This window comes from Apodemus sylvaticus, chromosome 23 (assembly GCF_947179515.1).
Source record: "Apodemus sylvaticus chromosome 23, mApoSyl1.1, whole genome shotgun sequence".
In the NCBI taxonomy this organism is placed as follows: Eukaryota; Metazoa; Chordata; class Mammalia; order Rodentia; family Muridae; genus Apodemus; species Apodemus sylvaticus.
The window spans coordinates 31,799,961-31,827,012 of record NC_067494.1 but is presented as its reverse complement, the minus strand read 5'-3'; the positions used below and the strand labels follow the sequence as shown (position 1 = coordinate 31,827,012).

Sequence of the window (27,052 nt, the reverse complement as noted above, 5' to 3'; positions counted from 1 at the left end):
CTCTAATTATTAAATACTTGAAATGTCATATTCAGAGATCTCTGAAGAGCATGAGGACCACCTGCTATCTAGTATGTTTGATTTCAGGCTTAACTTTGAAATGTACACACACACACACACACACACACACATTAGGTGTGTGTAGTCCAAGGACGGACAGAGGAGAGTGGAAAATGAAACTACGTGGAAGGGAAGTGGAGATAAGAGACTTTTGGAGGTGTAGAACAGAGTGAGATATGAGAGATTTGGGGATCCTGTACTTGTGTGAATGACAGGAGTTTTGATACAGGAAAAGACCAAGCAAGCAGTTGAGGGCAGGAGAGGGTTGAGACTGTGGCTTCCTAGGCGGGAGGAGATGGACACAGGGAGGGGAGATGACGGGCCATAACTATATTACATCTCCAGGGTGGAGGTGAGAGGGGAACTTGGAGAATGATGAGAGAGAAAGGAAACAGGGAACCAACAGGAGAGCAGGTGGCTTCAGGAAGGGAGGCCGGAGCAGAGCAGCTGCAGGTGGAGAGTTTACCTTAGGCTGGCACAGGAGTGAGTGTGGCTGGTTTCTCATCTGTAAAATTAAAATACGAGATGAGAACAGAGGTGGTGCGGCCCTGTGATCTCAGCACTCAGGAGAAGGCCGGAGTAGATGAGTTCAAGGTCAGCCTGTGTGTGCTACATAGTGAGATACCGTGTGTGTGTGTGTGTGTGTGTGTGTGTGTGTGTGTGTGTATGCGTGTGTTGCTAGGGATTGAACTTGGGATCTTGTGTATATACAGGCATTCTACGATTAAGATGGTGACTTAGAATATAAGGATGAGGGGTCTTGAGTGGGATTAGGGAACCCTAGGAGGCGCCTTCTACTCTGTGAGGACAATGAGACCATCTATGATTTTAGAAATGAATACGATGATATCTTGATCTTAAAGCCGCACACTAAAGAGTGTTGTGTCCTATCAGTCAAACTAAGTCAGGTGTCATCCGTTCCAACACCCAGTAAACTGATGCGGGATCATCAATCAGCTCCACCCTCCTTCCCATACCACCTGGCTTTTGCCTCCCTACAAGTTCAGCTCTCCATTGCTGAACTTCTGGTGTTTAAAGTTCTCTAAACGAAACTGAAAGGCGAATTAGAACCTGAATGTAAATGTTCTGTTTCCTTTATTACCGACCGTACTCCAAATCTCTTCAATAATACATAATGCAACTAAGCTGCAAGCCAAAACCCTGGCAAAGTTGTCTGTGGTTGCCTGGCTGTGCCCGTCGTTCTCCGGAGTAGCCCCGGACTTTAGACTGATGGATTTACCGACTCTCCCCTCCAACCCCGAGCGCCCTACCCTGTGAGCTATGGCCTTGCGCGGGTCTGCTTGCTTAGTGATGCCTGCTAGGCCCAAACACCCACGCTGCCTAGGGTGTGATCGAGACGCGGGGCGGCCAGGCAACTCCGGGGAGTCCCCTCCTCCTCCCCGCCGCGCGCGCCTGCGGAAGTCCCGCCCCGAGCCGCCCCAGCACGCCAGGCTCCGCCCCGCCGCAGCCGCTGTCCGCACGCCGGTGCTGATCCACGCAGAGGCCGCGCGTCGCCCCGGTGCGCTTCCGCGGCCGAAGCGAAGATCGAGGCACCGAAAGCCCGTAGCCTGGTAGAAGGGCCAGGGCGGCGCCAAGTCCGGCCGAGTACGGCCCGCGATGCCTCTCGAAGCCGGCACGCTCGCCGCCTCCGTGAAGCAGCCAGGCCCCGGGGCCGCCGAGCTCTGAGGCCGCGCTCGTGCCATGGCCGCCCGGGGAGGACCGGGCCCCGGCTCCCGGCACCGCGCGCTCTGCGGGCTGCTGCTGCTCTGCCTCTGGCTGCCCGGCGGCCGGCCCGGGGAGCCCGCCGCTCCGTCGTCCGGGGTGGATAGGCTGCTTCAGGACTTTCGCCGGCAACTACAGCGGGCACGGCCTCGCGAGGAGCTGGAACCGGAGCTGCTGGGCGGCCCGCGGGAGGATTGCCCGGGTGCGGGCGGTACGGCGGTCTACCGGGCGGTGCCCGACACCATCATCCGCCCGCAGGACTCCATCGCGGCGGGAGCCAGCTTCCTGCGCGCGCCCGGGACCGTGCGCGGCTGGCGGCAGTGCGTGGCGGCCTGCTGCTCCGAGCCGAGCTGCTCGGTGGCGGTGGTGCAGCTGCCCCGGGGGCCCAGCGTGCCCGCACCCATGCCCGCGCCCCGCTGCTACTTGTTCCACTGCACGGCGCGTGGCCGCAGTGTCTGCAAGTTCGCGCCACTCCACGGGTTCCGCACTTACACCCTCAGTCGCGCCGGGGACGCCGCCGGGTTCTCTGCCGGGCCAGGTAAGCGCTACCAGGAGGGTCCCGCCTGCCACCAAGCATGCAAACTCCTCTGCTTCCAGAGGATAAAAGCTGCAGGTAACAGGGAAAGTGGCTCACATTTTTTTCAGACTTTGGGCTGGTGCTAAGAAAGTGCGGTAAATGGGTAGTCCATTGGGCTACCTTTGAAAGATAGGAGGGCAGATCCGAGAGGACTCACGGATCGATTTAAGAGGATATCTCAGAACCTTCTTTATCCCAGTCAAGATCATTTTAGTTTTATTTCGTCTCATAGGTTTTATGAAGCGTGTTTTACAGCAGGAAATAGTAAGGACAAGATTTGATTAGATACAAAGTTGCTCCTAACACCCACTCCTGCTTCCTGCTTTGGCTCTCTGCCTGCACATACTTAATTCAGATTAAAAAAAAAATGTAAAGGAAAACTTGTCACTCAGTCTTCATTCTTTTCTTCCACCCCTTGCCCAAAAATTTCTTCACATTCGTGACCTTGTTGGTTTTGTGTCCCGCTCAATTTAAGGAGGGCCAGCTGTGTGCGGAGGGGGTCGGAACTCTGTACTGGAGTCTGCTGGGCTAAGGAAACAGTGTATAAAGTTTGTCTCTCTTTAAAAGGCCTAAGCAGCTTGCCCTGTGGCTTCTATATCAGTTGCTCTAGAAAAACCAAGGCACAAAGCAGGGGCAAAGTAGCACAGAAACAAAGTTTATCCTCCCCACCCCCACCCCCAGGTTCGCTGTGCTCCTCTGTCACAAATTTGCATTGCTACCAGAGCTTTCCTTAAACCCTGTGTGCAGAAAGTAAACAGGATTAAGAGTAAGGCCCAAAACAAAAGCCATCTAAGGGGGTTTTTTTTACCCTCCCTCCCACTCTGTCCTTCCTTTCTCTACGGGAGTTTGCCACGTGACCACTGGCATGGCCTCTTCTCTGGGGAGCACACACTGCCCACTCTCCACTTTACAGACTCCGGGGATTCCTGGTCCAGATGCTTACCTGTTTGAGTTCTTTGTTTGTTAGACAACGTCGGCTTTCCTTTCAGGATTATTATGCTTTCTTTCCTGCTTTCTTGTGAATCTTGTGAGCATGTGGAACTTGAGGCTAAATGAGACCGTGATTTAGCAATGCTCCTTGCAGGGAATTGTAACCAGTCTTTAAGGAAGAAACGGGGCAGGATGGGGGTGAGGATGTTTGCTGGATGGGACCGGATAGATTTAGAATGGTTTGCCCATCTGCCAGTATATTGGTCACTCTGGGTGAGTTCGATGTTAGAAGCTATTTTAAGCTATTTGCTCTTTCTCACAACAGCTCAAAGGTCAAATCCTGTTGTAGGGAAGGCTAGCCTGGAAAGCAACTTGCCTGAGGGCCAGCCACTCAGAGAGCTTTCCCTCACAGCCCTGGGCCTGTCACTCTCAAGCATGACTACGCAGCTGTTAGAGATAGCGAGAGAATTGAAGATAGAGTAGGAAGGTATCTTGATGTGACAGCCAACCTGCTAGAACATCTGAAGTGCCAGAGATCCTCAGCCCTCCAGATTGACTCTAGGCTCCTCCCACACCAACCATCCTGGACTTGGCTCTGTTCTAGCTCAAGTTGCCATAATGGGTGAGCGTGGATGTTTCTTGTGATTTTTCTGGGCAGTGTAGGTGTCTATGGTATCATTACAGAACCGTGTGGCTGGCTGGTGTGACTGATTGGACAGACCCGTGGGAGGCCTTGAGTAAAGAGGGCTGTGGGGTGGAGGCCCATGTCCTTGGGATCCTGTAGGAGCTGAGAATATCATCTCTCAGCGTTCAGACACCAGAACCTGTGTGCTGTTTTAACTAAGCTAGCCTGAAGTCCAGTGTCTCTGCGTAGCGCTTGGAAAGAACCCTTTGCAAGCCAAACCAAAGCCTTGGGTGAAATTCAGCCTTCTCCCAAGCAGACCTCCCTCTGCTGTCAGTCTTCAAGTAGGTAGCTAGGACCGACCTTCCTGTTCAGGGCTGATCCCCCGCAGCAGGCTGACTCATCTCCACTAACCTGGCTAAATAAATAATACTCAGATTACTTGTTGGCAGTGTTGGAGAAAAGGTATTGAGACAACTCTGACCACACACACACACGTCCCAGATGGACATTTACTTTTGTTTGTTTGTTTTTGGTTTTGATTTTTGAGACAATCTTTCTGTGTAACAGAGGCCTGGCCATCCTGGACTCTTTTCATAGACCAGGCTGGCCTCAGACTCGCAGAGGTCCGCCTGCCTCTGCCTCCCGAGTGCTAGGATTAACAGAAGCATTCACATCCTTTACTTATTCAGTGTGTTTATGGACATGCCTGCCACAGCCTTTGTATGGGAGACAGGCAAACTTGCAGGAGGTTGTTTTTCTTCCATCGTGTGGATCTTGGAGGCAGAATTCAAGTTGTCAAATTTTCTGAGCCATCTCAGTGGCCCTATATACACAAGTATTTTAAAATTAAGCTGCAGTCTGCTCCACAGGTAGAAAAACTAGAAGCTAAATTCAGTATTATCTATCTGGAAGGAAGAAGTCTTCAAATCAGTTAAGTAGACCATCAAAGAAAGATTTTGTACAAATTCAAAAAAATTGTGTCAATAAATAAGGAACTGCAGCCGGGCGGTGGTGGCGCACGCCTGTAATCCCAGCACTCTGGGAGGCAGAGGCAGGCGGATTTCTGAGTTCGAGGCCAGCCTGGACTACAGAGTTGAGTTCCAGGACAGCCAGGGCTATACAGAGAAACCCTGTCTCGAAAAAATCCAAAATCCACAAAAAAAAAAAAAAAACAAAAAAACAAAAAAAACCATAAAAATAAGGAACTGCAAACAAGAGTCTAGGAAATACACTCTTAAAATATTAGCAGAGCTAAGGGTTGCTTTGACAAAAGTAAATAAGCAAAGGTTCAAGTAAAGAAGACATGCAGCTGATAAACACAGGAAGTGGCCCGAGTTAAAGGTAGGCAGAGGCTAGGCATACAGCTTCAAGGGACAGCACTTAGCTAGCACATTGGAGGGCCTAGGCTCAATCCCCAGTACCATCAGAAAGAGTGTGTGTGTGTGGGGGGGGGGGGGGAGAATCAAATGTAAATGTCACCTTACACTTACTAAATTGTATAAAACAACCTAACCTGGCACATGTGTGAGACACTGTATACTCATGAGCATTGATGGTGTAAACTGGTACCAAGCTCTTGGAAGCCAACTAGGAAATAATATATCAGAGATTTATTATCCATTCTTCGAGGGTAGGGGTTCTCAGCCTTCCTAATGCTTTAATACACAACCTCATGTTGTGGTGACCCACCCCACCATAAAATTATCTCTGTTGCTGCTTCATACTGTAATTTTGCTACTGTTATGAATCCTAATGTAAATAATTTTGGAGATAGAGGGTTGCCAGAGGGGTCGTGACCCACACGTTGAGAACCACTGTTCTAGTTTTTTGGGGGTTTGTTTGTTTGTTTTTTAAGGACAAGAATCTGTGCTAGAGAAACAGTATGAGCAATAATATGATAATTGTGGTATTATTTACAGTGATAAAGTTGATGAAATATAAATGTTTCATTCAGACTGATAGTGAATGTCAAGTGAGGAGATGCAGGTAGAACCCTTAGCACACTGCACTACATGGTACAAATAACTTACCAGTAAGGTGCACTCATTTCATCCCAGCACTCAGGAGGCAGGGGCAGGGGCAGGGGCAGGGGCAGGGGCAGGGGCAGGGGCAAGGGTAGAGGCAGAAACAGGTGGATCTCTGAGTTTTAGGCCATCCAGGTCTATGAAGAGTCCAGGACAAGTGAGGGCTGTGTTACACAGAGAAACTCTTTCTCAAAAATAAATAGAGTATAAATTATATAACATATAGCATATAATATTTTATTATATATTATAAATATCATATCATTGTTACACAATTGTTTTATTTATTTAATTTCAAAATTAATTGTATTTATTAAATTAATTAATAATACATTTCATTGTTGTTGTTGTATTTGATCATCAGTATCCTATGGGAAAGACAGATGGGACTTCACATACTTAAAATAATGAGAGCCATACTGGAATTATGGATTTTTTTTTCTTCAGTGATGCAGTTTAAAAATAAATAAATGATTGATTCTCCAGCCTGGAGAGGAGAGACAAACAATCCCAGAAAGCTTTCGTCTCTGCATCTGTAGGCCTGCCTTCCCTTCTCTGGCCCCACCTTGTTTTTGGATTGCCCAGCCTGTCTGTAGCCTTTGCACCACTTGGCACAGATTCAGGTCTGTCAGGGAAGCTCCAGTCGCAGCAGGTGTGGGAAGAGGCCGCTAGCTCCTTCTGTGCAGTAAGCCCTGCCTGGCAGCCCTCAGTCTCAGCTGTGTGAGTCGCACTTCACCTCCCTAGGTCTGACCCACTGTGGTTAGTTCCCAAAATAAATCAATGTTCCCACAGTACTTAACATGCTCAATTACATTTTTATTTATAATGAAAATTCGAAATTACATTTATCTCACTCTTGGAGGGTTGTGCTTTGTTTGCTTCCAGAACTGTTTCTGTGTAGATAAGCTCTGGAATAATTAGCCTGACTGGAACTGAGGAGAAATTGTTTTCTCAGAGGTCATCAGAGGTCAAGTTAGACTGTGAGGGTTTCCCTGGGCTCAGAAGTCTTATCTATGATGCAGTTAAACAAAGTCAGTGACGGTTATGACGTTTCTTCATGAGAAGCAAGATTAATTTGTTTCCTGACAAGCAAGATATTTCAGTGCTTTCTCATTCTTCCATGTAAAACCTTTGAAGGTTTTAAAAAAAATATTATTGGGAGCCAGAGAGCTGGCTCAGTGGTTAAAAATACTGGCTGGTCCTCCTCAGGGCCTGGGTTCAATTCCCGGCACCCACATGGCCATCCACACCTGTCTGTAACTCCAGTTCCAGGATCTCTGACAACATCACATACACACACATGCTGGAAAAACACCAATGCACATAACTTAAAAATAAATCATTAAAAAAAATTTTTTTAAATGGGGCTGGAGAGATGGCTCTGTGGTTAAGAGCACTGGGTGCTCTTCTAGAGGACCTCGGTCCAATTTCCAGCAACAACATGGTGGCTCACAACCATATGTAATGGGATCCAATGCCCTCTAAACAGCTACAGTGTACTCATATATACACATAAAAATATGTGTATGTGTGTGTGTATATATATATGTACAGATGTATGTATATGTATATATATATGAGTATATATGTATGTACGTATATATACACATATATGTATGTGTATACTCATATATATACATATATATGTATATACATATATATAATTAGTTTTCTATAGCACGCCATACTTCCTCTTCCACATGCAGAATTGCTGAAAGTCCATGTCAGAATAGGATGGAAGTTATTCTCTTTGTGGTTTTTTGGATGGACTGATCTGCAGACAAGATCGGCTGGGGAATCAGAGAGGCACGCCTCTCACGTCTCTGCTCTTTCACAGGTGAGGACGAGCCTCCAGTCAGCAGGGCTGGGAAGGATGTGGTTTTACAGCTGCCCACAGACGGGGTAGTTCTAGACGGCCGAGAAAGCACAGATGACCACACCATCGTCCTTTATGAGTGGACGCTGCAGCAGGGTGACCCGTCGTCAGTGGACATGAAGGTGACTCTTGTTGATCTTGCTATCAAAACTGATGTTTCTGGGAAGTGGTTTTCTGTAATGTCCTTGCTGTCAGTCCCTAAATGCACGTAAGCAAGCAGAGTGGACTTACGATGGACAGATCATAAAATCGATTATCCTAAAAATGATTTATTCTGTAAACTCCCTTTGGTGCTCAGTAAACGGTCTTGATTGTTTGCTTAAGAGCTTGCCAGGGTCCTGCTCCTTCAGCTCGGAGGAAAAGACTTAGGCTGTGTTTCAATAATTCTGGTTCCTTTTTTAAAAGGTTTTCTCTTTTCTTAGTATAAGATTTAGGTCGTGGCCAAGTATGATGGCACGTGCCTGTAATTCTAGTACTCAGTGGGTTGAGGCAGGAGAATCTTGTGATTCAAGGCCAATCTAGACTAGGTCACCAATGCCTGGCTACCCTGGACTAAAAGTTTAGAAAGTACTAGGCAGTGTTGGTGCACACCTTTAATCCTGGCACTCAGGAGGCAGAGGCAGGCAAATTTCTGAGTTCAAGGCCAGCCTGGTCTACAGAGTGAGTTCCAGGACAGCGAGGACTACACAGAGAAACCCTGTCTCGGAAAACAACAACAACAACAACAAAAAGTCTGAAAGGAAGGAATATAAAGAGGGAGTCAATAATAATGGAATGAATTCTTTCTTTACGTGATCTGGAAGCATTGTAATCCTCCTCGTGGAAACTGTGCTAAGAAGTGAGATGGGCACAGCATAAGGCGGTCCTGCTCCCTGCTCCCCTGTGGGGGGGGAGGTGCTACATATCCCAGCCATGAGACCGTTAGAGCCATTTCTAACGAGGAACACTTACAGACTATGTCTCACACACTTCATCCAGACCACACCCTTTTACAGGGTCACCTCAGACCATTAGAAAACAGGGATACTTACATTACTATTCATAACAGGAGCAAAATTACAGTTACAAAGTAGCAACAAAATAACTTTACAGTGGGGGGGGGGGGGTCATCACAACATAAGGAACTGTGTTAAAGTGTTGCAGCACCAGGAAAGCAGAGAACCACACGGCCTGGGAGGGTGAGGTGGTGAATAAAAAGCCAGTTTGTACCGGACTGGAATCACAACAAAAGCAACAATCAGCTGTTGCCACTGCACTGATCTCAGATCGTGCTGCTTTTGCTCAGTGATTAAATGACTTTAGCATTGGACCTTTTCAGAATTGTCCTCAGCCTGTCACTCAGAGTCCTTCCTCAAGTACACCACCCAAGAGTCCTCGTTCTCTGCCCAACTTTTCAAGAAGCAGAAACTCCTTTTATACATCATGTCCTAAGCTGGTGGTTCTCAGCCTTCCTAGTGCTGTCGCAACCCTTTAATACAGTTCCTCATGTTGTGTTGACCCCCAGCCATAAAATTATCTTTGTTGCTGCTTCATAACTGTACATTTTGCTACTGTTATGAATCATATTGTAAATATCTGATAGTTAAGGTTTTACTGCTGTGAACAGACACCGTGACCAAGGTAGCTCTTATAAGGACAATATTTAATTGGGGCTGACTTACAGGTTCAGAGGTTCAGTCCAGTATCATCAAGGTGGGAGCATGGCAGCATCCAGGTAGGCATGGTGCAGGAGGAGCTGAGAGTTCTGCACCTTCATCTGAAGGTTGCTAGCAGAATATTCACTTCCAGGCATCTAGGATGAGGGTCTTAAAGCCCACACCCACAGTGACACACCTACTCCAACAAGGCCACACCTCCAAATAGTGTCACTCCCTGGGCCAAACATATTCAAACCACTAGAACAGGGTATCTGATATGTGACCCCAATAGGGTCATGTCCCACAGGCTGAGAACCTCTGTCCTAGCTTACTGTGAATCAGCTCTACTACTTAACCAAATGGTCTGAACTTGGCCATATGTACTGTACTAGACTTCCCTTTGGAAAATGCTGAATGCTTCCTTTTATTCTGTATAAAAATCCTGGTAATGATTTCCAGACCATCTACCTTCTAGCCTAATCTAGATTTTCTTAGATGTGTATTCTCCATAAAATCTGAAGCCCCTGATTGAATTCCTCATGTACGCTGTGGTTCCTTCTGAACCTGTTAACACCCTCCTGTGGTCTGCACATTGGTCCTGATGCCTGCTAACAAAGCCAGTTGCATGAACTGTGTTAGTAGCTGTGTCATAGGATAGGTTCACGCTGAGTCTTCCGACCATCCGCTTCATCCTTCCACGTGACCGCCGCCATCATGGCCTCCCCTTTCCTGTGTCTGTGTGCCTGACTGCCTGCCCCTTGCAGGACCTCCTTCCTGTCTGTCTTCTTTACTTTTCAACGTTTTGGTTTAATTTGTACATCAGAAGTCATTTCTACCTTGGAGCATCACCCATCATTTGTTATTGTTTCTGTTTCAAAGTTATTTATTTATCACTTCTAAGGAGATAAGAGGAGCGACGGCTTGTCTCGGGGAAGGGGCAGGGTGCTTGTCCCTGTGTGCTCCTGGTGCTCTGCACTAAGCTCTCTTCCCTAACCTGTCTGTCTGGCAGGTGCCTCAGCCAGGAACCCTGAGGCTGTCCCGCCTGAAGGAAGGAGCGTACGTCTTCCAGCTGACTGTGACTGACTCTGTGGGTCAGAGAAGCTCCAACAACGTGTCTGTGACTGTGCTTCCCCGGCTCTATTCCACGGGAGATGAGGGTAAAGTCCTTCCATTGTGTCCCCACGGCAAGCCAAACCCAGCTGGTCGTGGAAGGGTGTCAGTGGGATGCACATCCTGGGGTCACAGTTCACGGGCTCCTCCGTCTTATTTTCAGTGCTTGAAGTGTTTGCTAAAAATGTAACAGCAAATATGGGCTCTATGTTTAGGACCATTAGGATCCCACTGGTGAGAGTGCAGAGAGCATTCTCAGGGCATAGACCATGAGCCAGGGTCCTGAGTGCTGACCTTCTGCCTTTCCTCATTGACCTTGTTAAAGACAGCACCTTGCTTTCCTAGAAGAGGGTTTAATGTAAAGACAGAGGGCCCTTCTGATACGCATGTTTGAAGTGTTTAACTGAATTCTACAGTTTAAACAGTTCAGCCAATGGAATCACAGGGTGAAATCACAGGTAGAATGGTGGCTAAAAGCTGAGGTCATTATGTAGGAAATACTTGTAAATAATCCAAATAAAGCCGGGCTGCGGTGGTGCACGCCTGTAATCCGAGCACTCTGGGAGGCAGAGGCAGGTGGATTTCTGAGTTCGAGGCCAGCCTGGTCTACAGAGTGAGTTCCAGGACAGCCAGGACTATACAGAGAAACCCTGTCTCAAAAAAAAAAATCCAAAACAAACAAACAAACAAACAAAACCAAAAAATCCAAATAAATAGAGTGAGTCAAAAGAATAAGTTTAAATATTCTTACCACAAAAAAAAAATGAGTAGAAAACGTGATATAGATTGTTTACTGACTTGATCTAGTTAGTACTAAATATGTACATACAAATAGTATATACATATATGCATGTATGTGTATTATATGCATATCAACACATACCCCATATATCTATATGCTATTGCCCATAAATTAAAAATAAAATATGGGGTACAGGGAGGAAAGGCATATGATAGGCTAGAAAGCAGACTTGACTATATCAATAGTTTATATGATAAACCACTTAAAAATATTAGAAAGAAAAACATGTGGTTAATGACTACAGTTGGACTGAAATAGGCAAAGTAAAAAAGTTCTGCTCAAAAGTTTCATAGAAACCAAGTGGTGCTAGTGCACATTCTTAATTCCTGCACTCAGGAGGCAGAGGCAGGCAAATCTGTGAGTTTGAGGCCAGCCTGGTTTACAGAGTGAGTTCCAGAACAGCCAGAGCTGCACAGAGAAACCCTGTCTCAACATAAAAAGACAAAAACAAAACAACCAAAAAGGAGTCATGGAGGTGCTCTTCTTAATTATAGAACGTGCTATGAAGTCACCGATGAAATGCCGCTTGTAAACGTGGTAAACAGGCGGGGACATTAGACAGGAGTTTCTGTCTCCATTAACATACACACATACACACACATACATACACACACATATGCACACACATACACACACATACACACACACATATGCACACACATACACACACATACATACACACACATATGCACACACATACACACACATATACACACACATACACATACACACATACATACACACACATATGCACACACATACACACACATACATACACACATACATACACACATATACACACACATACACACATACATACACACACATACACACATACATACACACACATACATACACACACATATACACACATGCACACACATTGAATGCATCGAGGAGCCATCTCTGCAGATAGCAGGCTGGAGAGAGAGCACTGTACCATGAGCTAGCAGAGTGGTTCAAATAGGGACAACCTTCACACCTTCACCTAGGGCTTCACACCTTCCCTTTTTAGGGCAGGGAAACAAAACACTTGAACATTTAATTTTACTCATTTTCAATCTTTTGACATTTTTTCAGTGTGTTTAATAAGGTGTGTGGTGTTTGTTTATTCAGTGTGTGCACACTCAGTGTGTGTGCCTGCACATGCATACGCGTGTGTAAAGGTCAGAGGACAGCTTGCAGGGAGTTGTTGCTCTCTTTCCAGCATTGTGGGTTCCTGGAATTGACCGCATGTTTTCAGGCTTGGTGACAGCACCTTTACCCACTGAGTCATCCTGCAGTCCCCCTTGGGTGCAGTGTCTCAGAACACCAGCACATGCAATTTATGAGTCAATTTGAGGTGTGTGTTTATTATGATGCTTAAAACGTTTAGAGACCGCTATTCCAGAAACAGATTAAGTATAAATGCTGATCTGTCTCTAACATGACATAGAAATAAGGAGAACCCTGCAGTTTGGGGTTTTCCTGTCAGGTGAGTAAGATTGCTTGGTGATCAGTGCCCTTGCTTCTGCCTGCTCCCTCTGGTGGCTGTCGCTGACCCTACAGGCCTAAGTTTTCAAGGAGTCCACACTGAGAGCTATCCCAGCAGTTCCAGCATTCTTCCTTTCTTTACTTTCTCCTTTAGGACCAAGAGCGCTTCCAATCACCTTGCGCCCAGACAGGGTCACTTTCCAGTCTTTTAGTTGACAGCTTTTCAATAAAATACATGCACATCCGTCTGAGCACATCAACTGTGCTTAGCTTTTGCTGTTAGTGCAGAGTCTATAATCTGCCAGTCGTGTTCCTGAGAGAGCCATTTCGTCCCCTGTCACCATGTCATGGTAGGATGCCAGGGGGCTGGGGAGACGGCTCAGCAGCTAGGAGCACTGGCTGCTGTTCCAGAGGCCAAGGGGTTCAATTCCCAGCACCCACATGGCAGCTCACCACCGTCCCAAGGGATCCTATTCTGTCACACAGATATACTTGCAGTCAGATCACCAGTGTACATAAATAAAAGTGAATGAATAAATAAGAAATTGTAGGACTCCTTAAGGCCAGCTTCTAGCTGGGTGCCATTCGTAACTTTACCTGAGTTACAAGTGGAAGGCAAAGGAACCAGGGCAGCAAAGGTTTGAAGGACACCCTTCTGACCGAGAGCTCCGGGGCAGCCCAGAGCGTCCAATGAGAGGTGACAGAGGGACCCTCTGACCTGTTGTGCCAGTTCTGTCATGTCACTATCCCTGCCACTTTACCCTGCTTGGTGTCCTTTCCCCAGTCATCCTGACGGGATGTTAACTTGCCCTGCATCCCTCTGACCTGAGACTTGTTCACAAACAGGATGCTCCAGTGCTTGTTCCCGCTACCATTTCTTCTGTGACAGTGGCTGCTGCATTGACATCGCCTTGGCTTGTGATGGTGTGAGGCATTGTCCAGACGGGTCTGATGAAGCCTTCTGTCAAAACTGTGAGTCAGTTGCATGGTCTTTTCAGGCAGGGATCTGGACGGGATAGCACCAGCAGGTCAGTGTCTGTAAAATATAACATGTACTTTTTAAAAAACAGCAAGATGACTCAGTAAATAAAGGCATTTGCTAAAGCCTAATGGCCTCATGATCTGAGTTCAAGCCCAAGGACCCATGGGTGGCAAGAGATAATCAACTCTCACAAGTCTGATGTCCACCACGTAGCGTAATACACTTTTAAAAAACATCAAGTACATTAATAATTGCCTTGCTAATAATTGATAATTGCCTTCTGTGTGTGTGTGTGTGTGTGTGTGTGTGTGTGTGTGTGTGTGTGTGTGTGATGCAGTCTTGCCACATAGCTGACCTCACAGTTACAATCCTCTAGCCTTAGCCTTCCGAGTTCTGAGATTATAGGCATGGGCCTATGGGTACACTTGGCATTGCTTCTATAATTTTTAAGGATTGTTTATGACACACTGGAGTATGGCTAAGGTGACCTATAAGTCAGCTGTATAAGGTCATGAACCTAAAAGTAGCATAAGAAAGAAGTGCTGTAGTAAATAATCCAGTCAGGTTGGTGTACGGACAGAAGAAAAGAGAAGGTCTCAAAACACAAGGTACAGGAACTGAGGTTGTAGCTCAGCAGTCCAGTGCTTGCCTCTAGTGCATGAGGTCCAAGGTTCAGACCCAACTGCACCAAATGGGGAGACTAGAAGAACAAAACAAAACCCAAGAATATAATGTCGAGTATGTCCGTGTCCATGTTAGGAAGCCACTAGAAGAGGAAAGAACACATTGCTCACTTAAAAGCTGAGCAATAGTTTTAGTGAGCTCTGCCTGTCTTAGCTGAGTAAGTAGACTTAAATATCTGTGATTTTAAATCAACTGCAGATACGATGGTTTTAGTTAACGTTCAGAAAAAAGGCTGAGATTATAGCTCCTCAGCATCCATGTTGAAAAAAATGCTAGTATGTCATCATGTGCTAATCCTAGTTCTCAGGAGGCAGAGGCAAGACTGAGGAAGCCTACTGCTCAGCCAGTCTGCCTGCCTCACGAGTCCCAAGCTCTAGGCCAGTAAGAGCATTATCTCAAACGCAGAGGTTGATAGCACCTAAGGAACAACAAGGTTGTCTTCTGGCTGCCACATGCAGTGTACACACACACACAAACACAAACAGAGAGAGAGAGAGAGGGGGGGGGAGGAAAAAAAGGGAGGGAGGGAAGGGGGAAAGGGAGGGAGGAAGGAAAGAAGGAAGGAAGGAAAAAAGGAAGGAAGGAAGGAAGGAAGGAAGGAAGGAAGGAAGGAAGGAAGGGAGGAAGGAGGGAACCCAGCCAGTAACTGAGCTCTTCCACAGTGTCTCTTGACCGCAAGTGGGTGACACACACAGTGGCTACTTCTGCCCAGCCAGGAGTCACGGGATTAAGTGAAGGTGAAGGAGACCCCAGGTCGGGGTCCCAGAGAGCCACTACCCACAGGCAGCCGGCTCCTGCATCCCACACAGAGAAGAGGATACACTCCACCCAGAAGGCGCCGGAGAGTCAGATCCATCCTGTCCAGCCAGGTAAGGACTCAACAGAGCTCTCCATAACTAGTTTCTCAGTTGTTGATATTAATATGGTTCCAAGTTATGTTTTGTGCTTGAAGACCATCAGGGAAATGGTACTCCAAAGATGAAAATTGAAATGAAGAATTTGGCCAAACAAAACAAACAAAACAAAACCCAACCCTGACATTTGTACTAATGAGTTTACAATGAAGGAGCTCTGGAGCTGTGTGTAAGAGGAAGAGCCCTCGTCTCGTATCCAGAGGCTTGGATTTGACCCCCAGCACTAAAGAGAAATGCACTGTTGACTAATGGAAAGGAACACCTGGTGAACAGTCCCTGAGGAGTGGGTTCCAGGACCATGAGAACCAAAGTTCAAAGTTCAAGTCCCATCTGTGAGAGTAGCAACTAGGGCCCGGACAACTTGGTGCGTACAGGCACTTGCTGCAAATCCTGACAACCTGATTCCACACCCAAGGCCTCACCTGCTGGAAGGAGAGACCTGAGTCCTGAGGTTATCCTCTGACCTCCACACACGGCCGTGGCATATGTGCATCATACAAAATAAACAACTATAAAAAAAGTTAATGGCCCCTTAATTGTAAACTCACTAGTACAGTATACATCCTCCTGTATACTGTAAACCACCTCCAAATTACATATGGTCCCTTTTATAATGTAAGTGCTAAATAAATACTTCTGATACTATATATTTTAGGGACTAATGACAAGGAAAACAATCTCTTTATGTGTTCATAGACACCATTTTCGTGTGTGTGATGAGGATTAAAGTCAGGGCTGTATACATGCACAACATACTGACCCACTGCAAAGCACCCCCTGCCTCAGAAACAGGTTTCTAAAGCTTATGGAGGGCACTATAAATGGTCACACAGTGAGGGCGTGCCTAGAATGCGCGGAGCCCCTGGCATCGGGAGCACAGAGCTGCAGTGTGGCCTGTCTGCTCAGTACCTCGTGGCACAATGGCCGGACTGTCACCAGTGTGGCTGCAGCTGCAGGGCCTGTTCTCTGTGTGGTCCAAGTCACTCGCTAACAATGCTGTCTTCTTGGATCCAGTCTAGCTGGAGGAAGGAAATCAGGTTTCCAGGCCTACGGAGTGGCATAAAGGAGTGTTGTGTGCCCGTTTACATAGGCTCTAGTTACTGCCAACTCAAGAATGCGTGGGTTCTGTGGCTGATCAGCCAAGACCTTCGAGGCATTGAGCTGAAATATGTACAAAAAACCATTTACTGCATACAGTTGTGGTGCCCTTCCTCTACTAAATGTGCCAGCACCTCAGGCTGTAGCTTACCTTTGTTTTTAGGACATTCATGCATTTATTTCTATAACACTGGGAGTTCAACTCTGGGCCTCGTACATTGTAAACGACTCTACTGGCTTTCAGGATGTTATTATTTACTTTGAGATTCAAGTCTGATCATTGACTTTTTACCCTTTTTATGTATGTATGCATTTATTTATTTTTATGATAGAAGAGAAAGTTTATTATAGATATATAGGAAGGCATAGCCAGAGGCAGGAACATCTGGGAGAGTGCAAAGTGGACATGACCAGGCCGAGCTGGCCTCTGAGGGGACAGGGGACCCAGGTGCAGCAGCCAGGAGGCCAGAGGTACAAAAAGGACACTTGTCACTCTTCAAGGCTTACCGTTGACTGGACTCACAAGGAGAGCACTTGGTGGGAACAGCCTACAGCTCTGGGCAATGTGTTTGTGGCATTTTTCCTTGGAGTCTTGATTCCCTTGGCCATACACTTAGCACATCCTGCAATGTCCTTCTTGCTGGACTCAGTGAATTGTTTCCTCAGAGCAGTACATCAGCACCTGAGTCAAGGACACGGGATAATGTCAAACCCTGGGTGCTGTGGTTCTGGGCTTCTCACCTTTGTCTGAGGCCTTTCATACAGCATATTGGTAGACACCATCTCCCTTAGATTAAAGCCCTGCAGGTTCCCCTAGCTCTTTTATATACCAACTACTGAGGCACAATGATATCTGTCAGTCCAGGAATATCCTTCCCCCCCATTTTTAATAATAAGCAAAAATACAAGTTTGAGAACACTCAGATGGCATCCACAATGCATCCTTGAACAGACTTGCATTTCCTCTGTCCAGTTTCCCTTGGTCTCTCGTGAGATTGCTCCTTACTCAGCAGTAGGCACGCTCTGTCATGGGTCAGAATGCCTCAGTTCATGGGAAAACCTTCCTTGTCGTTGCTCTTCTGAAGCAGCCGTGAGAACGACAAGGAAGGTGAGAGCGCTGAGAGTGAGGAAGACTCCTCACCCAGTGGCAGCAGCTGCCTCTGTGGCCATGCACGGCTCCTAAAGAACATGAAACTTGCATCCATCACCCATTTCTGTGAGTTTCTGACAGCCAGTGGTGCAGGAGACATTCAGCTTGATCTTGAAATGGCTGACCTCTTAAAGGTGTCACACACACACACACACACACACACACACACACACACACAAAAGAGCCTGAAGACTTGTTTTCAAAAGTTTCTCTTTTTTTATGTTGTTGTCTAGAGAACGTCTCAGGGATTGTGTTGTAGGGGGAACTGTCCGGACTCTGTATGATCAAAAATCTAGGAAAGTCGTTTGTATCTATGGAAGTGTGATCTCTGGGACAGCTGTAAAAGCATGTGTTCTCCTAAGATGGTGCCAGGAATCCAACAGAACAGTGTGAGGAGGTTCATTTATCACAAACTCGAAGATCGCAATGTCAGAATGCCTTCTTATAGATACATGCACCCTACTGGGTCAGTACAGACAGGATTCCTCCCCTGGGAAGTGAGTTCCCATCAGATGGCAGAGCTGTTATGGTAACAGCAGAATGTAATGTCATTGTGTCCATCCATCCATCCATCCATCATCATGTCTCCCACCCCCTCCTGGCCTTGAAGAGTCATAACTGGCTCTTCTGCCACAACGTCCCTGATTCTCTTCAGATCCTCCATTGTGCCATCTGTCTCTGGTGGGGAGCCAGAAGTCTCATCAGAACCTTCACTATTGCCCATCTGTCTGACTGTCTGCCTGTCTGTCTGTCCCTGGCATTAATAACTCTTCTAAGAAACTCCTTAGTCCTCAACAGCCCATCTCAGTGTCCCCTGTACTGCTCACCCCTCATCTAAGGGTTAGTTCCATCAGATTTTGAGACCCTCTTTCCTTGTTTACATCTTTAAAAAATGTCATTTAGATATTATACATTTATGAATATATTCCTTTATGTATCTACCATATGGGCTCAGGGAGAGACAGTGATCTTAGAAGCCGACCCTGCAGGAAAACATGTTCCTAGCTGTGACTGCAGATGGGGGAGGGATCCCAGGGACTTAAACTACTAGGTAGAGCCTTGTGCAGGCCAACACAGCTCTGGGACTGCACTCTGTCCCCTCCCCAGCTGTGTTAGTAACCTTCCTTCATCAGGAGAAAAAAATGATAATCATGTTTTGTTTAAATCGCTTCTAGGCCATTTGAAGAGAGCCTCTTCAAAGCTTATTGGGGCCTTGGTCTGAAAATGAGCAAAGGGAACGAGGGGGGGGGTCGCTCGGCACAAGCCTCGATTGCTGTGCAAACCCCTGAATTCTATATTTAGTATGTGTCACATGGAAACTTCCCCCAAAGTTTTACCATGCTTAAATGTATGAGAAGAATAAACCAGAAGGTCAGTTCTTGCAGTTTTGACCAAGCTCCTGAAATGGAGCTGACCAAGTTTCTTCACCTCACATAGAGCCCCACCCACCCCCAGAGATCCATCTTCCTTTGCCTCCAGAATGCTGGGATTAAAGGCATGGACTACCATGTCCAACTGGCCTGTGTTGAATTATTTTTCAGTAAACACCGTTTAAGTACCATCCCTTTCTCAAAATCCATCTTGTAAAAATTAAACAAGGAACTGGAAAGATTAATTAGTGGTCAACTAGAGAATGCAAGTTTGGTTCCCGGCACCTACATCAGGGATTCACAACTGGCCTCTGGGTGTCCATATCCATATACATGTCATACACAGACAAACATATATCTAAATTAAAAAAAAATAAAGCTGTAATTCTATATTTAATGTGTGTCATGGAGAAACCTTTTTCCTACTTCGTGCCATTTTTAATGTCCCTTTAACATGTCTGTTTACTTTCCATAGACAGTAATTCCTCAGGAAAGAACCAAGAAGAAGGAAACCACTTTCTCAAGTCCAAGAGTGGCAAAGCGCGAGCGGAGCACCCTGCCCTGGAAGCAGGTCAGTGGATACCGTGGAGACACTACAGAGTTGACCCAAGCACAATGTTGTTCCTCTCCATTTCATAGCTGGACAGCACCAAAATACAAATTATAAACAACTGATGTCTGAGCACAGATACAGCTGTCAGGCACCTGTCTGCATGCCCTGCAGCCTGCTGGCCTATTGCACTGGGCTTGTCTCAGAGTGTTAGATAAGACTCCCTGTCACTCGTCAACTGTGGAGCTGTGGCCACGTATCTCTGGAGACTCAGTTCTTTTTTTTTTAGAAATTATTATTATTATTATTATTATTGATTTGTTTTATGTCTATGAGTACACGGTTGCTGTCTTCAGACACCAGAAGTTGGCATCGGATCCCATTCCTGATGGTTCTAGGAAAGCCTACTCTCTCATTTCTTCCAGTTTCTGGGGCTCGAGGGGTTTCTGAGCTCATGGTGGCTGTAACTTTAACCTTTGTACATCTCTGCTTCCATGGTGCCTTTCAGAGTTCTCTTGTTTTCCTGTAAGTGCACCAGTCGGAGTTGAAAATGACTGGGTACTGAGGTCTTTAAGTTATAGCCACAAAGATCCCGTTTCCTAATATTGTATTAAGGGCCATCCGTGGGTGACCTGGGTGTGCAGAGCCCTAATCATCAACCAATCCACTGCTGCGCTGACAGAGTTGGCACTTTTCCAGAAATAGGGTGGAAACTGGATCAATGAGCCACCCACCTCACACACATTCATTAAAACTAGCAGGGCCTTTCAAGAGCTGTGTTGACTCAGGAAGTGGGACAGGGTAACTTTATTAAAAACCACAGCTTAACAGGTGTGCCTTTTCCTGTGTGTGGTTTGATTCACTGTGGCGATGCTACAGAGGGCTGCAGAGCACAGTGACTCTTTCTGCCAGTGACCTGGAGGAAGGTCTGTACCCACAGAACTCCCAACTCCTACCCACTCGGTAACCAGCACTTTGAGAAAGAACATCCTTTCTGCGGTTCTTTGTTCAGATGTTTGTAACCAAGAAATGTATGTGAAAGAGACTATTAGTACTAGGTAAAATAGAGATAGAATCTGTTTAGTGTGAGATTTATCTTCCTTGGTTTTATGTAAATATTTAAATTATAAAAGATTAGATGTATATTAAAATTGTAATATTTTGACATAAATATTTATAAATATTTAAATCTATGTATATAATATATTTATGATATTTTATATATATATAAATATTTGATGCAATATATAAAAATAAAACAGGAAACTATAATTTTCTGAATTTCATGCATTTTTCTAAAAGCATATACTGTTTCTTCTCCATTAAGACATGTTTGTCCTATGGATGGAGCTAGAGAACATCATACTAAGTGAGGTAACCCAGACTCAAAAGGTGAATCATGGTATGCACTCACTAATAAGTGGTTATTAACCTAGAAAACTGGAATACCCAAAACATAATCCACACATCAAATGAGATACAAGAAGAAAGCAGGAGTGGTCCCTGGTTCTGGAAAGACTCAGTGAAACAGTATTTGGCAAAACCAGAACGGGGAACTGGGAAGGGGTGGGAGGGAGGACAGGGGAAGAGAAGGGGGCTTACGGGACTTTCGGGGAGTGGGGGGGGGCTAGAAAAGGGGAAATCATTTGAAATGTAAATAAATTATATCGAATAAAAAAAAAAGAATGAAAAAAAAAAGACATGTTTGTCCTATGGGGATGGGGCATCTGGGAAAGGGGAAATCATTTGGAATGTAAACAAAGAATATAGAAAATAAAAATATTTATAAAAATAGAAGACATGTTTGTCCTTTGTTGCAACTTTCCTTCTGATGTAGGGAGAATGTGAAATGGCCCATTGTCTTAGTTAAAGTTTGTACCATGGTGATAGGACACAAAGCAGAAGAATGTAGAAGAGGAAGGTTTGTTTTGGATGACGATTTTTTTGGAGGGGTTTCCGTTTATGTAATGAGAGGGGTTGGAGGTGGGAGCTGCTCTGCCTGTAGAGGTGGAAAGGTGGCCTCTCTCTCCCTGGCATAGACCAGGAAGCAGAAACAGTAGGCCAGAACCAGGGACAGTAAAGGCCACCCCCAGTGACCTACTTCTGCTAGCCAAGCCCACGCCCTAAGCAGACAGCCTTTAGGACAGGTCTACAGACTGGGGAGGAGCAGTCAAGACATGAGCCTTCCTGGGACAGTTCAGATCCAAACTGCCACACGTTTGCATTCAGATACAAACACATATGTTTACATTGAGTCCTTCCTGTAGGAGGCTCACCTTGCCCTCTGAGTAGATCAGATGTCCTGTTCTGTGTTTCTGTAGACCTTTTCTCTCAGTTCTGGCATTTGCACCCTCATATTTCTTTCTTTCTCTGGAGACCACACGGAGAAAGAGTCTTTTGCTTGTCAGTCAAGAGCCTGGAAGACTTATGTGTGTAATGTGTGTAAATGAATGACACTGAACAAATGAATGAATAAATGAATGAAAAGCCACAAAGAAAAATTATTTAAAAATCACACTGAGCGAGGATGTGTTTAACAATTTTGAGAACACAAAGTGGCTGTATAAAACACTAAGTTCATGTTGTGTAATCTGAGCACCTCAAATTCCTCATCCCTGCGTACATGAAATTCTATTTTGCACTTAAAGTCTACCAACTATTGAGTGCAGAGGGACAGCAGTCTCAGGAGCGAGCATCTCAGATGCAGGGCACACCATCATCTGTGCTGGGAGTGCAATGTGGTCTCCTGTGTGCTTCTGCTGTGGGAAGCAGAACAGAAACCCACACATCTGCACCCAACCTTCTCAGTGCCTCATTGTTCCCAGCTGGACACTTCTGCAGGATTCCTTCAGTAGTGGATGAGGACTACTGAAGATGTTCAAGAGGAGAATCTGCAGTTGGGAAACCACCCCCTTTTCTCACCACATAAGCCATCTTGCTGTCTGTGGATAGATCTCGGGGTGCATGGTAGATGTTGAGAGTGGAATTGTACTTGCCAAGTAAAGTAACTGAGACTCTGACACTCCCCCATCCCCAGCCAGTAACTCAAAACCTGCCCTTAGTTGGAAACAGAACCTTTTCAGTCAATAGGCTGGGTTGAAATTCTTGCAAAAACAGAAAACTTGAACACAAAGACAGACAGACTCTTCCAAGAAGACCATGTGAAGGGACACAGAGATGTGGCCACTTGCAGAGGAGATCAGACAAGGCAATGATTGGGGCAGGTCTGGGAACAGGTGACACTGTCAGCAACTGAACTCCCCTTTCCCCCTCCCCCCAGTACTTAGGAAGAGTGAGCCAGCACCTGGCCCCTGGACTTCCAGTTTCCACAGCCCTGAGCAATAAAGCTATGAATTTTGAAGCCACACAGCTTGTGGTACGTTGTTATGACTGCTTTAAAACAGTTGATGTGGTTATATATTTTCTTGTTCATTTAAGAGAATTCTGTAAGAACTAACAGGTTAATTGGAAGGAAGAACAAGGAGGCAGATGTAGGAGAACAGTTAGAAAGTAGGGAAGGGGGAAATTGAACTGGTGAAAACATGTAAACCAATAAGCTGATTGTATCCATTGCTGACAGAACCTTTTAGTTGTTTAGTTGAGTGGGATGAGACTGACTCTCCATCTGCAGAGGGAGCTGGAGGGCATTCCCATGAGGAAAGGAAGTGGGACTGGGCGAAGTCTGGGTAACAGGGAGGCATTCCTGTCCTCTGAGCTACAAGCAGAATTGGCTTCGGATCAGCTAGTGGGTAGAGTGGTGAGCCACCATCTTGGTGGCTCAAGATGGGATGTGATAACCTCCCTCGAAAAGCAGGAAGAACTCTGTGCGAGTGCCTTGGTTGTACTAACACCTCACTATCACAGATATCAGGGATTCTAGAGAGAACAGTGAAATCATACTTTTTTCCTCTGTAGCTCAAAGAGGCAAGCAGGACGTCACCCCTGCTAGACTGGAGAAAGTGTACTATTGTGAAATCCTGAATCTGGCCAGAATTTGTCTTTCAGAAGACAAACTAGATAGAAGAGGGCCCTTGTAAGTCATAGAAATGATGGCTGAGGGAAGGACAGTCTGGCCAGGTTTCACATTTAATAAGGTAACCACCTCATCAAGCTCTGCATGGAGTCAGCCCAAGAGGTCACAAGACCATTGGGAGACACCATGAAAATAACATGGAGAAAGGGGGCGTGGCATGATGCCTCCCAAGAAACTGTGAAGGGAGGCTGAGAAAGAGGCTGAAGTATGATAGCTGCCTCCTGCATTGGAACACGTGCTTCTTATCCTGTTGACCTTTCAGCTCAAGATAAACACAGAGAATGGATGAGAACAACAAGGAGCAAGTGTGGAGCTGTCTATGGAAGGACTTTTTTAGTAGTGGGCGGGGCATCTTGCCTGTCTGGGTAGTGAGTTTCCTGTGAGACTTGCTCTAACAGGGGACAGGTTGTTAATTACCCCCTGATGTTGCAGGGGTAATTCAAAGAAGCAGCAGTTGGATAGGGTGACCAGTTAAGTACTATGAAGTCTGGCTTTCCACTTAAGGGAAGACACATTGAGATGAAATGCTGACTCAGCAGAGGTTAGCCATGGTCGATGAGGGAGCACCCTTCTATCAGAGGGAACTGCAAATATGGATCCTAGGACATTTGGATCCTTGCTCTGGGAATTGTGAAAAGACAAGAAGGGGAGTAATTAAAGTAAGGCTATAGAGAGGGAGAGGGAGGAGGAGGAGGAGGAGGAGGCGGAGGAGGAGGAGGAGGAGGAAGAAGAAGAAGAAGAAGAAGAAGAAGAAGAAGAAGAAGAAGAAGAAGAAGAAGAAGAAGAAGAAGAAGAAGAAGAAGAAGAAATTGGCTCACAATCATGATAGCTAAATCTAAACTGCAGGAAGAAAGAGAGAGGGGAGGAGACAGAGCAGAGAGAGAGAGAGAGAGAGAGAGAGAGAGAGAGATGGGGGCATAGAAAATTCCAGGATTTAGAAAATTCCAAAGCCAGGAAGCCTTTGTGGGGTTGACCAGGGCCATACTGTCTGAGGAATTCATTGTTTCCCACTCCTTTAGATTTAAAATGTCTGCTATGTGATGTTGATCATGGCTCCTCATCCTTGTGGAGATACAGAAATGACACACAGACGTGAAGATGCAGGAATGATCTATAGGATCGAGGTTAATAGGCCATAGGGATGAATCTGGTAAACCCTTTGCCCAGAGAGGGAGGAGAGTCACCGACAGTGTTACACACCCCTCAGGGAACAGCAGGGACATTCAAAATTCCTGTAGTTGTTTACCTTAAATGAAATATCAAAATGTGTATCAAATGTTGATGCTACATAGGATGTTATTTCTCTTTGGGTGTTCTGGGATAATACAGCCTGATCCTATCAACACTATCTTGTATAGCTTTGAATTTCGTGCAGAAAAGTCCCAAAGTTAAAGTAGTATCTACTCCTAAGTGGTAATGTCATACAATTCTTAAAAGTCCACATTCGTGCAGAAGTGAGGATTATCCATGGGTTCAGTTATTAAGTGTAGGAATGGGATCCAAGCACCTAATGTACCTTCTAACTGGCTTTCCTAGTATTTGTGAGAGTGTCTGTGCAGGTCAGTCCCATGCTACATGCTGGGTCTCATAGATCAACAGCCCTCTGGTGTGTGTGTGTGTGTGTGTGTGTGTGTGTGTGTGTGTGTGTGTCATCCCCCTTGATTACTGTACTTAAATCTCTGTCTAAACCTTTTATAATAAACTTGAACTGTCCTTTAAAAACAAAAAGCCAAATTCACATCAAGGATATTTGAATAAGCCTCTTCACATTTGGCTTATCTTGGATTATTAAACTATAATCATACATTTGCATAAATTTAGGAATTAGAAAATAATCTTTTCGTGTAGACTCTACTGCTCAGAAGCCGCTCCAAGGCCAGTGTACATGCTTCTTGCCTCTGAGAACGTAATGAGCTCTGTGGTATTTCCTCTGATTGCAGTCTCACTAACTTTCTTTCCCCATTCGCTTGTTCTTTCCAGGCTGAAGGACACAGGCAGGTGCCTGAATCAATTTTATAAAATTACAAATGATATTTTTGGAAGTATTGTGGCTGTTGTATTTAATTAAAATCTTGAGATATCTTGCTGAGAGTATGTTTTTAAATGCCAAAAAAAAGAAAGAAAGAAAAAGAAAAGAAAGAAAAAGAACCTTTTTATTCCCTTATTTTGTGACTCAGCTTGGCTTTTCTGAATTCCAGCGGTTACGGTTTAAACTTTAAATCAACAGAGAAAAATCCCTTCAGTGCTTTTGTCTTAGTATTTTATGCTTTGTTATTTCTCAGAAGCACATATATGTACCTGTCAGGATTGCCTGGAGAAAGGATGTGGTTTACCCCTTTGGGGCTGATTTGGCTTTTCCAAATTCTGATCTTGGACCTGGGGAGGTTTTAGTGCTGCCCCTCCCCCCTCACCTTCAGGATCACCAGTCTCCAGGGACAAGCTTTGGGCCACTCAGGAGGGCTAACCCTGTACCCCCACCCCAGCTCGGATCTGGCAAGCTGGAGCCAGGAGTGAACCCTTTCAGACTCCTGCCAGGTAGCCCTGTACCCCATGGGAGCAACTCTCCTACCTGCGCATCCCGATGAGGCAAACAGCAGAAGCAGTGTGTGCAGCAGCAGCAGCAGTGGCAGGGCCGGGTGGCCGGGCGCGGGGTCCCGAGACCCTGCATGGGCTGTCAGCTCGGGTCACATCTCGGGAACACGGCGTGGCCTCCCCAGGGCTCCTCTCCAAGCGCGAGACCCGCGACAGTTGGACAGTTGGAGCCCAGAGTCCACTGTGCTCAACCGGCTTCCCCCGCAGGGGTCCGCGCCAGGGAGGCTGTCTGGGTTTCAGTTCCCAGTCCACAGGCTTCAAGGGGCGATGGAGGTCAGCGTGGATAAGGACTCTGCCCAGCACAGCAGAGTCTCATCAGTCGCTTCAAATGTCAGGTTTCATCCCGGAAGAGGAAGAAGCTGGAAGGCTGAAAAAGGTACCTATTTCTCAACATAGGGTTGGGTGTGCTGCCTTACCTTGGTCGCGATTTCCTCCCCAGACCCCTAAGTCAGGTGTCTTTGCATTTAAAGAAGAGCACAGACAACCTCAAAACAAAATAGAAATCTCCCAAACCAGAGAGGGCCATCCCCCAATGAAGAGAGAAAGGAAACACTTGGAAACACTGAAACAAAGATCTGCAAACAGATCTCAGGGCTCGTCCTTTCTAGGTAGTTGTAAATATTAAGCACAACGAGAAAATAAACAAATTAACCATTTACTTCAGGCATGTTCTCTCTTTGCTTCATAAACTTCGGTTGCAGATGCACAAATAACAAGAAATAACTGTGAAATTGGAACAACAGACATTAAGAAGAAAGGTGTTTCAGTAACTAAAAGAAAACAGACAAACGGCCCGTTTTTGTGGTGGAGGCCTTTAGAGATGCAACCATTTTTAGAGTGCCT

General features: G+C 45.9%; 1 protein-coding gene across 6 annotated transcripts in view; it reads left to right on the top strand.

The window, feature by feature from the left end:
* The first annotated feature begins 1,527 nt into the window (after nucleotides 1–1,527).
* Lrp11 (LDL receptor related protein 11) overlaps nucleotides 1,528–27,052 on the top strand; it is a 253,624-nt gene continuing 228,099 nt past the window's right edge. For 2 of the 6 annotated variants that reach the window (XM_052169951.1, XM_052169949.1), the window contains exons 1-5: nucleotides 1,528–2,320; nucleotides 7,776–7,936; nucleotides 10,461–10,608; nucleotides 13,683–13,808; nucleotides 15,165–15,371. In XM_052169951.1, the coding sequence (XP_052025911.1) occupies nucleotides 1,762–2,320; nucleotides 7,776–7,936; nucleotides 10,461–10,608; nucleotides 13,683–13,808; nucleotides 15,165–15,371 (1,201 nt within the window). In that variant the 5' untranslated portion in view covers nucleotides 1,528–1,761. Of the gene's footprint in view, nucleotides 2,321–7,775; nucleotides 7,937–10,460; nucleotides 10,609–13,682; nucleotides 13,809–15,164; nucleotides 15,372–15,454; nucleotides 15,564–19,509; nucleotides 19,606–27,052 lie in introns of those variants that run through there. The other 4 variants (XM_052169953.1, XM_052169952.1, XM_052169955.1 and 1 more) reach the window with 3 other exon arrangements.